General features: G+C 42.2%; 2 protein-coding genes across 22 annotated transcripts in view; both read right to left on the bottom strand.

Moving 5' to 3' along the window:
- LOC139553258 (protein PALS1-like) overlaps positions 1-4,444 on the bottom strand; it is a 51,624-nt gene extending 47,180 nt beyond the window's left edge. The window contains exon 1 of one of the 2 annotated variants that reach the window (XM_071365395.1): positions 4,291-4,444. The gene's annotated coding sequence lies outside the window, so the exon portion shown is untranslated. The remainder of the gene's footprint in view (positions 1-4,290) is intronic. The other variant, XM_071365394.1, reaches the window with a different exon arrangement.
- Positions 4,445-4,810: 366 nt separating this feature from the next.
- LOC139553273 (gephyrin-like) overlaps positions 4,811-12,122 on the bottom strand; it is a 117,064-nt gene continuing 109,752 nt past the window's right edge. For 12 of the 20 annotated variants that reach the window (XM_071365432.1, XM_071365419.1, XM_071365422.1 and 9 more), the window contains 9 exons: positions 11,858-12,011; positions 11,450-11,571; positions 11,171-11,258; positions 10,546-10,619; positions 10,324-10,388; positions 9,425-9,520; positions 8,324-8,427; positions 6,942-7,038; positions 4,811-6,724 (listed from right to left, as the gene is read on the bottom strand). In XM_071365432.1, coding sequence (XP_071221533.1) covers positions 6,591-6,724; positions 6,942-7,038; positions 8,324-8,427; positions 9,425-9,520; positions 10,324-10,388; positions 10,546-10,619; positions 11,171-11,258; positions 11,450-11,571; positions 11,858-12,011 — 934 coding nt within the window. In that variant the 3' untranslated portion in view covers positions 4,811-6,590. Of the gene's footprint in view, positions 6,725-6,941; positions 7,039-8,323; positions 8,450-9,424; positions 9,521-10,323; positions 10,389-10,545; positions 10,620-11,170; positions 11,259-11,449; positions 11,572-11,857; positions 12,012-12,122 lie in introns of those variants that run through there. The other 8 variants (XM_071365424.1, XM_071365429.1, XM_071365435.1 and 5 more) reach the window with 2 other exon arrangements.

Raw genomic sequence — 12,122 nt, 5'->3', positions numbered from 1 at the left:
CCATATAAGATCATGGCATTTACAGTCTAACATTTTGATAACGTGTTGCAGAAGTACACTTATTAGCAATCAAACTCTTCCTAAATTAAAGTGGAGTGTTTTCAGATATTCTATATGCTCAAAAGTAGACCATGGCCTTCAACTTGGCAGTGTAGATAAATGGTAGCTCGGTTAACTTAACAAAGCATTTTTAGTTAGATAAATAGAACGCTCTAGCTGTGTTCAAATTCCAATACTAACATACTGTATACTACATACTTAATGAGTATATATTACATACTATTAGTTCATTTTAGTATACTGTAAACGAACAGTCTCTTTTCAGTTGAGCGTAATAGCCCTTTGCCTGTCTACCGGAAGTTGATGCTGTTGCTATGCAACTTCTTGCTAGCATAACAAATTACTAGCTAGACATCATATGACTTCATTAACAATGTCCATTAAGAACACACAACGACTATACCACTTAGCGAAGTATGACTTGATTATTAGGTTGTGTTCCTAAATTCACTCTGGCTATCTAATCCCGATTTCAGAGCACTCTGAGTGTGCCAGAGTGCAGAATAACGGCCAAATTTACGAACACTCAACACCCGTTTAATATGGCTGATGTCAGTAAACGTCGGCAAAAAAGCCTAATTATATTGTTGCTAGTAGCAGTTAGTCAACAATGCTCTGGATAACATGAAAACAGCCTAACCAGCTCTGCTATGGTGAGTAAAACGGTCAGAGTGAGGTGTTCTCTCATTTGTGTATGGAAGTAGCTAGCAAGCTAGCCAACGTCAGCCAGTTAGCTTGGGTGCTTGACTGAGGTCAGAACGTTCAGTTCAACTCTACTCCTCCTCCAGAGCGTCCAGTGTGCGCGCCGAATTTAGAACGGACAAATTGACAACGCTCATTGTACAAACACCCAGAGGGCACTCTGGCACTCAAGATTGAATTTACGAACACACCCTTAGTAGCCAACTTATGTTAGGTAGCTAGCTAGTACCTACTGCTGTAATCATATGCTATGTGGTTTATAAGGATAGCGCAGCTACAAATTGTCAGCCAACATAAATTATTTGAAAAGTCATTACACTGCTCAGCATTTGTCATGAGTTAAAACAATGAATTTGCATACACTCGTCGGACTTCAGCTGCATATTTTCCGCCATTTTCTTCAAATCTGAAAACGTGGCAAAGCCACGCCCATTTTCTGATTAATCACATTATGGGCCCTAAAAGCACGGAAATAGTGTCCACTGCTTGTATACGTCGTATTTTGGCAAATGTAGTACAACATCCTAACTATATCCATACTATATACTCAATTTATGTCACAAATAGTATAGTTAGTATGAGTATTCGAACACAGCTTCTGTCCCTGGCTAGTCAACCATGACTGAGTGGACAACCAAATGCCCCCCTGGTTGAAAAGGTCAGACAGAGCCGTTTCTAAATTCTAGCCAGTAAGTGGGAATAATAAGTAATTCTGAAACAAACATGGGGTCGCTTGGTCATTGCATAGGAGTGCTTGTAATATGTTGTGTACATGTACTAATAAAATCTTTCTAGCGGGTGCTATGCTATTCTTGAGGGGTCTTCAGCACCATCTTGAACAGAGGTCTGTTCTGAATAGAGGAGAGCAGTAAAAGCACGCAGGGGCTAAATTAACAGCAGACAGCAGGGGGGGGCAGGTGTGGGACAGTGATTCCCCTCACAGTGAGTGAGTGACAGATTGAGAATTCCTGGGGGACACAAACAGGTCAGAGAGAACACTGAGTTACTGTGCGTTCCTGGCCTGGGTCCAAGGTCCAGTCCCTCCCGGAGCAGGCCCTGATCACTGCAGACGTGCTCAACAGTCCTCACCTCGCTACTGTGTGTGTGTTTGAAATAAAATGTGAAAGTAGGCTGCTATGAGCTTCCTCACACAATAAACAAGTAGGATAAATGACAAGAGAAAAATACATGATACAGCCTAGCTCTTTGTTCGCAGAAGATCTACTGTACCTATGAGGTGATGCCATTACATGAGCTACATAGGAGAGACTGGCTGGACACTGGACACACACACTTCCAGGAAGTTCGTCCGATCAGCGCTGCTAGTTAGGTAACATGACTCGACAGGGAGAAGCATTAGCACTTTAATTTTCCCTCTCCCTGGCTATCACTGAAACCGATACAGAGTCAGAGAGATCCAAGCAGCTAGTCTAATCTACAAATGTAGCCCATAAACCAAGGAGTCCAGTCCTGGCAGTAGGCCTAGTAGCAAACGCCATTTTCAACTTGCTGTTGCTGGGCATAGTTGACCAGAATGACCACTTTGCATGTGTGCCTAAAGGTCTGAATTTGTGAAAGTCGCAAGACCTCCATGTACAACTGTTATGTTTACAAAATGTGCAAAAGCTATAGGCTAGACTATGAGTAAAGTGTCTTCAGGGCCAACCTCTTGCAATGTTTTTATTTTTTATTATTAACTCATTCTGAAAGTGTATTAGAATGCATAAGTCATAATAGTTGGGAGTCAATTTTGTTTGGGCTCACTCGGCTGTTGATGAATGAGGGGAAGTTTCAGAGATAAAGGTAGCTGAATAGCTTCATGTCAAAATAAAGGGAACACTATTATGTATTCTGCATTCTGTAGCTTATCATCAGAAATGATAGCACAGGCTAATTTGAGAATTGAGACCCTATTTGAACAATTCATAAAAATCGCCACCGGACAATTTACATTGACCCCCCCCCCCCTCTTGTACACAGCTGCTACTCACTGTTTGTTACCTATGCATAGTCACTTCGCCCCCAAATACAAGTAGAGCTTACCTCAACTAGCCTGTACCCCTGCACACTGACTCCGACCGGTGCCCCCTGTATATAGCCTTTTTATTTTAGCCTACTTGGTATATATGTTGTTCTTCTTGAACTGCACAGTTGGTTAAGGGCTTGTAAGTAAGCATTTCACGGTAAAGTCTACACTTGTTATATTCGGCAAGTGGCAAATAAAGTCTGATTTGATTTATTGTTGACAATGCAACACTGATTCTCAGGGAAAACCAACCACTTTCAAAGGTGTTGATAAGCAAGGTGGGTAGGGTCCTTCCTGGCTATTTTAGGTGAGTGATCGGATGCAGACCACCCAAAGAAAATGTTAAATTATAATAAAAAAAATTGGCCTTATCTGTGAATAGCATAACACTGTCAGCTGACTGGAGGCACGTGATTAAGTAAACTGATAAGATTGGAACTGTTCTTTTTAGCCAAGAAAGTCTCAGGCTGTAGGTAAAAAGTGGCCAGTGCGTGCACTCCCTGATTGATAAGGTTGTATCTACAGTACCTGGATGTGGGCTTCATTGATACCATTCATTGTGTGTTGCTTTTCGGTGTGACCTGTACATTTAATACTGTAATGTACCGAAAAATTAATTTGTTAGTCACTGACACTTTGGTCAGACAAACATTGAATGAAATGATTTATCACAATACTGGCATAACCTCAGTGGTACAGTATACTTCAGTGCTGGTAGTTGAGAGCTGGTGACCAAATGAAGATCAGCAGTCTACGTTGATTGATGACTATCTGGTCAGACTGTATTGCACTGCTGTCAAAAACAGAATGACAGCCTCCTCATCCCCTTTGTCGACATCATGCATCTGTACTGAACTGGTAAACTGGTTAAATCTAACGTTGAGACATAATACAGTAGTGGCTTGGTTGTAAGAAACGAAACCTGGCGTCCGGACTCCAGGCTGTAATACCAGAATTTTGAGACGCATGAGCCCTTTCCATAGGTAGAATTCCACCTTGCGAGCTAGTAGCAGAACTCAAATGTAAAACGTTGTCTTATTAAAAAGATGTAAACAAAATGCCTGTTTAAACAGTGCATCAATGAAGGCACCCAAACGTCACACACGCAACAGGTAGGGCCATAGAAATAGCTAGAATCATTCCATTTCTATGGGTTGGGCTAGATACTAGTCCGTTCTGCTAGCTTCTAAGCCAACTAGCCTGGCATTGCGACAATTTCCGCTGTGACATGGGTTCGGATGAAAAGCGACATGGACATTTCGGTGATAATTTTACACAAGAAAATACACTATTTTGTGGTTAACCCACACAATTGAAATGTCAACAGCTTTAGTTCAACCTGATGTGAAATTCTCTATTATGCTAGTTTACCATGTAGCATAAACTTTAAAAGCTCGCGCTAGATAATGCTAGCATGCTAGCTAGCTAACGTTAGCTTCCTGGCAACCTGTTGCAAACAATGCCACCCCAAAATACATTTGAAATGAAAGAGAACTACTCACTTTTTCCCGCAACGCTTTCAAAAAGATAACCTTCATTGATGTGTTCAATGTTCCTCCATTGGTTTTGTATCAACTGAGTGATGAAAGACTCAACTTTGCTAACTTAGTGCCACAATATCAGTCGAGAACCTCTCTCCCGCCGTAGCCTTGCATTATTAGAAGTCATTTCCAACTCAAGGGTTGAGACGTCAAGGGTCTCCCATTTGCTCCACAGCGCCACAGGTAACGTTACATTCATGAAACAATATTCGCGATTGGTCAATGTTGCTCACAGGACGTTAAACAATGATATATCTTGTCCAATGATATATGACTTTACATCTATAAAGTAAGAGGATAAATTAAATTTTAAAATGCAGTGTTTTTCTTCAACGCTTTTTGCTGAAATCAAGGCAATCAAATCAAGGACCAATGCTGTAGAAACACATATACTTTTATGTACTCTATGTAGCGTAACATAGACTAGTTTGATTTTTCCAAGAGGACATGTCCGTTTATAAATAAGAGACTGAACTAATTGTTTTACATAATGATCAAGGATTTTTAATTTTTCATCAGTTTCATCAATATTGTTACAGAATTTTTTATAGTACAGAGTTCAATATCTCCTCATTGCTTCATTAATTTCTTTAGGAGTGCTGGTCACCATAATATCTGTACAATATCACTCTTTTTTATTTATTTATTTTTCTGTACATTGTTTTAATAGTTGTTAAAAAGGCAGTCAGCACTTTAAATAAGCTGTTTCTTCCTTCTGAAATTAAACAAATAAAATAAAGTTCTCTCCCTACCCCAGTTCCCTCACCTATCTGTACTAGTGTGTGTGAGGTGAGCAGTCCTGGAGGGGTGAGGGTGGGGGGAGAGTGGGGTGTTGGTAGAGTAGAAGGGCAGGGGACAGGGTGGAACCAGAGCCAGGATATACATATCTCTGGGTGGGACTTTAGTACCAGGTGAGGTTAGACTGACGAAGCGGGGCCGCTGACTTCCTCCACCTTTAATGTATTCATAAAGGAGTAGGAGTGCTGATCTAGGATCAGTTTAGTTTTATATATCATCATTAATAAGATTATATAGACCGGGGGGACCTGGGCCTGCATCCACAAAGCATCTAAAATAAAAATCAAATCAAAGTTAATTTGTCGCGTACACAGATTAGCAGATGTTAAAGCAGGTGAGGCGAAATGCTTAGAATCCCAGAGTAGGAGTTCTGATCTAGGATCCGTTTTGTATTTTAGATCATCATGAATAAGATTATATGGACAGATCCTAGATCAGGACTCCTACACGGAGATGCTTTGTGGATACGGGCCCTGATCAGCACTCCTACTCAGAGCCACTTTATAAATACAGGCCCAGTTCTCATCATGATGCCCGACACTTTTGGCACTGCGCACATAAACACGACTCACAAGATAAACGACAAGCAAAGCTGTGTGAAGCCATTATGAAGCATAATGATGCCCATATAATGTGGCATAGAAGAGAAGAATACTAAAGGGAGGTAAAGATAGCTGTCACCTAAAGGCACCCTCAGGATCCTGAAAGCACTCCTCCTATCAAGCCAGAGCACCAAGGTTTACATCCTGATTCTCCACTCTTTTCCTGTATACTTTCTTGTATTGATTTAGCAAATGGTGGAAACTCCCTCCAGCCAATGCCTACACCAAACCCATGCATTTAAATGACTGGGAGTGTGCAAGTGCACACTTTAGGAGAAGGGTGGAGAATCGGAACATAGACCAAGGGGGACTTCTGACAATCTCAAAAAGGTTTTCGTTGTAAAAAAAAAAGATGTATTTTTAACCTTTTTGTGAGATAAGAAAATAGGCTTTCTTTTTTAATCCTGTTAAGCACCTACAGCTTCCTATTGAAATGCTACTGCTATCTATCTATAAGGTCTAGGGTTGAACACACAAAGCAATTGCAAGGATGAAAGAGAAACAAGAGTTGCTTAATATGATAATATAATATTAATAATTATCATAATAATCATGATACTTATAATAATAATATAATATATTACAGAATAAATCTCTTATGTTTTATATATATTTTTTCTCCACTTTTAAAAGGTATTACATTTTGTCTTTGAAATACAATGATCTTTTCAAATTAATATTTTCATGATCAATGTATGTACTCATTTATTTTGTGTTCGTGATTAATTATACTTGATCAACTTTATTATCCAAATCAATAAAAACTAGCTGTGCCGTTACATATTACAGAATAGTTATGATATGTGGACATGCACCACTTCCTCTTCCTGTCTATCTATCTGTCCCTGTAAGATGACATCATCATAGTCGTCCTATGACCATCACATCCACAACCTCTCCTTTATGCAGCTCCACGTATTGCTCTGTTTTAGGAGGCAACATCAGCAGCCCGTTGGCACTTCTCATGCTCATCAGTCGACTACTCATCTGATTTCCTGTAGAAGGGGAGAAAGAGAGTGAGATAGAAAGAAGGAGAGGGTGGTTAGAAAGGGATAGAGGGGGCGGGGGAGAGAGGGATAGGAGGGTGGGGAGACAGAAAGAGTCAATAAAATGACAAGGATAAACTTTCGGATAAGCATTTTCCCTTATCCATTTGTCCATGCAAACGCATGCGGACAAACTATTGTGTAATTACTTAGTATGTGATAATACCTGTGCTCTGTGCCCATGGCAGAGGCTCCTGGTGGTGCCATGTCAGGATGCAGCGGTGGTACTCTGGACGAGGGTCCAACTTTACATCGCAGGACAGCTGTTTGCACACACACAGGAGAGAGCAGGGCGCAGGATGACGACATCACTCAACTTTAAACCCCAACGTATTTGCTATGTGTATAAAACCCTCTCCAGCTCTCGCTCAAACTCCCTAACTTATGCAGCAAGCTCGAAGGACCCGCATATCTGGCTCCAAGGACCATGACTGCAAGGTGGCACGCTTTTTCATTATGTGCCTGTATTTCAGCCGTGTCCAGACTAGGTAGTACAACGTAATAACGTAAGACAACGTAATAATTCCATGCAGATGCGTTAGAAAATAAATACATTAATTGGACTAGCGCCGGTGTGAAAATGACTGGAAGTGAATGTTAGCAGTACAGAAAGTTTGCCATCAAAGTGAAAATAAACAATTGTAGTGAATTTCAGCCAACTACTCAGAAAACACATAGAATAACTGTGGAAAGTATTCAGTATTCAGACCACTTGACTTTTCCCACATTTTGTTACGTTACAGCCTTATTCTAAAATGGATTAAATTGTTTCTTCCCCCCTCATCAGTCTACACACAATACCCCATAATGACAAAGCAAAACAAGTTTTTAGAAATGTTTGCAAAAAAAAAAGAAATATCACATTTACATAAGTATTCAGAACCTTTCCTCGGTACTTTGTTTAAGTACTTTTGGCAGCATTTACAGCCTCGAGTCTTCTTGGGTTTGCTCTGACATACACTGTCAACTGTGGGATCTTATATAGACAGGTGTGTGCCTTTCCAAATCATGTCCAATCAATTGAATTTACCACAGGTGGACTCCAATCAAGTTGTAAAAACATCAAGGATGATCAAAGGAAACAGGATGTACCTGAGCTCAATTTCGAGTCTCATAGCAAAGGGTCTGAATACTTATGTAAATAAGTTATTTTTGTTTTTATTTTTAATTCATTTGCAAACATTTCTAAAAACCTGTTTTTGCTTTGTCATTACGGGGTATTGTGTGTAAATTGATGAAAGAAAAAAATATTGTATCCATTTTAGAATACGGCTGTAACGTAACAAAATGTGGAAAAAGTCAAGGGGTCTGAATACTTTCTGAATGCACTGTAAACGTTTTTAAAATGACCTACAGCCACTTTATTACTTTATTTACCGACCGTTGGTCACGTTATCAATGTTAATCGTTTAGAATCAGCAACAGCGCTGTTCCGATAAATGTGTTTATTTTTTAACGCTACTGCCTTTAATTATTACACTGTCTTAACCTGTATTTTACAACCTAGTGTCCAGAAACCCTCCATAACAGCCAGTGCTGTTAACCTACCCTGGCTTTGATGATGGTGGGTCGAGGGTCCAGGATCCCCTGCATCTTCCTCAGAGCAGGGATGACGAAGAGGTTACAGGTGACGACAGCAGACACTGGGTTACCTGACCAACAGAGAGAGAGGTGCTGAGGATAAGAGGGAGACAAGGAGGGGACATTACCACTGTTCAGGGCTGAGGAGGGAGACGGCAGGATAGGCCTGGGAAGGTTTGGACGGGTTGGGGTTGAGGAGCATTGTTGTTGTTGACATGCTCCAGCTAGTAGCTCCTGTAGGACAGGACAAGGGCTCAGTGCATAGGGCAGTGGTTTTCTTCACCCCACTGTCCTGTCAGTATGCGGCCCAGGCTGCGGCTGTGGACCTGGGCTGGGGCTGGAGGGATGGGGAGGCAGACAGGTGAGTAATGTACGCTTCTGCCTTTTTAAGTGTTCCCAGAGGGACTGGTGGGTGAGAGCTCTTTGGGGAGAGTGGGACAAGTTTGTGAGTGCTGTCTCTTTACACCAACAAGCAGAGGTGAGGGGTAGCAATAGCAGGTGGAGAGGGTGAGCGGCGCTCTCAAATCACAACAACAAGCAACAGCATGGAATCATGGGATAGATACTCACAGCGGCTCGGGGACACACTGAGAAACAAAACGAGGAGCGACAGAACCAACAGCAACGCCACAGAAACGTTAAAGAAACAAAACAATATTTATTTCTCAGAAAACAGAACAGAAAAATCACATAAGTAAAGAAAAACTAAAGTTTATTTTATCTTTTGTTAAGATTCAAGTTTGGGTTCACTAAAAGGTGTAGTGATCTTGTTTAGTTTAATCACCAATAAAAAACAGACAAAAATGCCCCCAAACATGCCCAAAGTCTGGGAGACAAAAATAAAATTTATCCATTTGGCCTGATAAAAAGTTATCATTTTTTAGATAATTTGAAGCCCATATCATTTGAGTTGGGTCGAGTTTCAGTTAAGCACTCTTAAAGAAAAAACACATTTCCCATTTTCAGTTTAAATTCCGTTTTCTGAGCTCAGTTGAAGAAAGCTTGCTTTCAGGTAGAGAGCAGCACACTGAACGGTACAGTATGGTCGACCAGGTTGGTAGCACCTACTTCCGCGCGGGGGCGGTGGCACGGGCACCCTGCTTGCCTCACTGTCGGGCACAGGGTCGATGCGAATGGCGCCTGTGTCTCTGAAGGTGAAATTACCTTAAAGGGGGAATATAAAAAGAGTGGCGGTCACCACAGCCACAGACTAGCCCTCCGGTCATATGTAGGACGGGCAGAGACAAGGCAGGGGGGCTGGGGCAGGTTGGTAATAGGACGGGCAGAAGCAGGGGGCCTGGGCAAGGGATTAAGGGGTCCAGGTCTGGGGCTTTTGAAGAGGTGTGGAGGGGCCAGGTCGAATGCTAGGAAAGTAGAGGGACAAGAGGCTGTTGTCAGCAGGCTTGAGTAAGAGAGGAGGTAGGGCACTTTGGTTGGTTGGGTGGGTCAAATTTCAGGTTTGGTTGGATGGGGGTCAGGGCTGGCTGTGGTTTGAGTTTTTGGGCTGTGTGGGTCTGAGATAAAACACAGGAGCACGGTTTTGGAGGGCTTATATAAAAATACAAACAGACATTCCCTCACACAAACATAGTTCTAATACTAATTACAACTCATTTACTAAATGAAAATGATCAAATCGGAGAGAGAAAAAATGGCTGCTGTGGGTTGGAAGGGTTCCAGGATGCTGTGGAAACTGAAAGGGGAGTGTGATTAAAGAGGAACATTACCTCTGTCTGAGGGCATGCTGCTGGATTAATACAACATGTTTCCCTCAAGGAAACATATTTGGTTGGTAAATGGTGGCGTTTTGGACTCAGAGCAGAGACACAGGCGAGTGCCTGAGATCTGTCAAGACCAGCGGTCCCCTGCCAGTCCTGAGACTCAACAACAACATTTATACACACAAACACACACAAAATACTGTACACACACAGTACACATGACATGCAGATCTCAATAAGAAATACCTGGTAGAGCAAATATCAGTTTCCGTGCCCCGTCAATGTCTACAGTGGCGAACGTGGTGGGAAGACTAAAGAGGAGAGAAGACAAAACTGAGTGAGACCTTCATGACTGGCTATCCATCTCTTCTAAACCACCCTCACTTCATGAATTAAGAAGGCATAAACTTTGGTACCATAATGTTTTTTTTTTGTGTTTTTTTTTTAATAATCCCCATCACGTCTCACCCTGGCTTCATAAAGACCCGTCCAAAGTGGATCTGGGCATGGAGGTCAATGTCCAGCACCTGCTTCAAGTAGTCCTGAAACACAAAGAGATACATTGTATGATATTATATTGTATTTACAGTGTATTTCATGCCAATGAAGTTCACTGAATCGATTCTGATATTGCAAAGAATACATGGGAGAGGGTTACACTTCGAATCGAATGGAAACTTCGTGCATCTCTAACATGTCTGCCAGTCTCTGACAGATGGTGAGGTGTACATTTGTCATCCAATAACAGAAGTAATTGGAGCAGAAAACCCAAAGAGGGAAGCAGAGAACTCAGCTAAGCAGTAAACATACAAAAGGTCAGCCAAACCAGCCGCTTCATCACTAAGGAGTAACAGCTGGGTCAGAACAACAGATGGCAGCAGAGTGCATGACTTGGACAGTACGTGAGGTTCAACATAGAAAACAAACTGTTGTGGCGAATTCCAAAATGAGTTCCAGCCCCTACTATCTAGCCATGATGGAATTGATTTCGCTCTCACAAACACACTGTGACCTCTCGCTGCCCCACCTCTCATCCCCTTCTCTCTCTCTCTCTTTAAAAATAAATAAAAAAAACATTTCATTTTGTTCTTACCTTCTCTCCCATGGACACGCCCCCTGAGGTGATGATGACATCAGCACGGCTAATGCCCTCGTTCAGGGCATTGAGGAGGTCGTCTGGGCTGTAGGGGAACGGTCATAGTTCAGACCCTGGCATCTTTCTGATCGTATATATATATATATATATATATCTACAGTTCTGCAGACACAGATTTAGTCCTGCACTAGGAGTAATGTGTGTCCATGGAAACCGGCCCAATGTTTTCTAGGAGGGTAGACACGCCTATAGTTATTGAGGGTTATGTTCACTGACTTGTCTCCGACGATGCCCAGGTTGATGGTAGGATATCCGTGCTCCTGAATGGTGGCCAGCAGTGTAGATCTGTTACTGTCCCGGATTTTCCCTGGGTGCAGGTCATCCTCTGGGTTCAACAGCTACACACACACACACACACACACACACACACACACACACACACACACACACACACACACACACACACACACACACACACACACACAGAGAGAGAAGAAGATTACTTTATTATCCATTGTCTATCGGAAACCATCTCACATCCTGCAAGATCTTCCCATCAGACCTGGGATTCCACCCATTAAATCGGTTGCCGTCGTACCCGCCTCGCTAACCTCAAACCCAGGTATTAAAGACACCATGAGAGAAGGCAAAAATGTATGTGCATGCATGCGAGCTTGCGCTCACCTCGTTGCCAGTGGACATGACAGCCACCACGGGGAACTTTTGCACTTCCACCTCAGTGACTCCTACGGTGGCCAGCAGGCCAATCTCAGAGGGGCCCATGTGGGTTCCCTTGGACAGGACACACTCCCCACGCTTTATATCATGACCTATAGGCCTGGAGGGAGGGAAGATAGAGGGCTGGCACTGTGTGGTATAGTACTGATACAGAACAGCAATAAGGAAAATTGGAATTTCAGTTTACTTCCTGAATTGACTGGATTTAAAT

Source organism: Salvelinus alpinus, chromosome 25, assembly GCF_045679555.1.
Source record: "Salvelinus alpinus chromosome 25, SLU_Salpinus.1, whole genome shotgun sequence".
NCBI lineage: Eukaryota > Metazoa > Chordata > Actinopteri > Salmoniformes > Salmonidae > Salvelinus > Salvelinus alpinus.
This window is presented reverse-complemented; position numbering and strand designations above follow the sequence as displayed.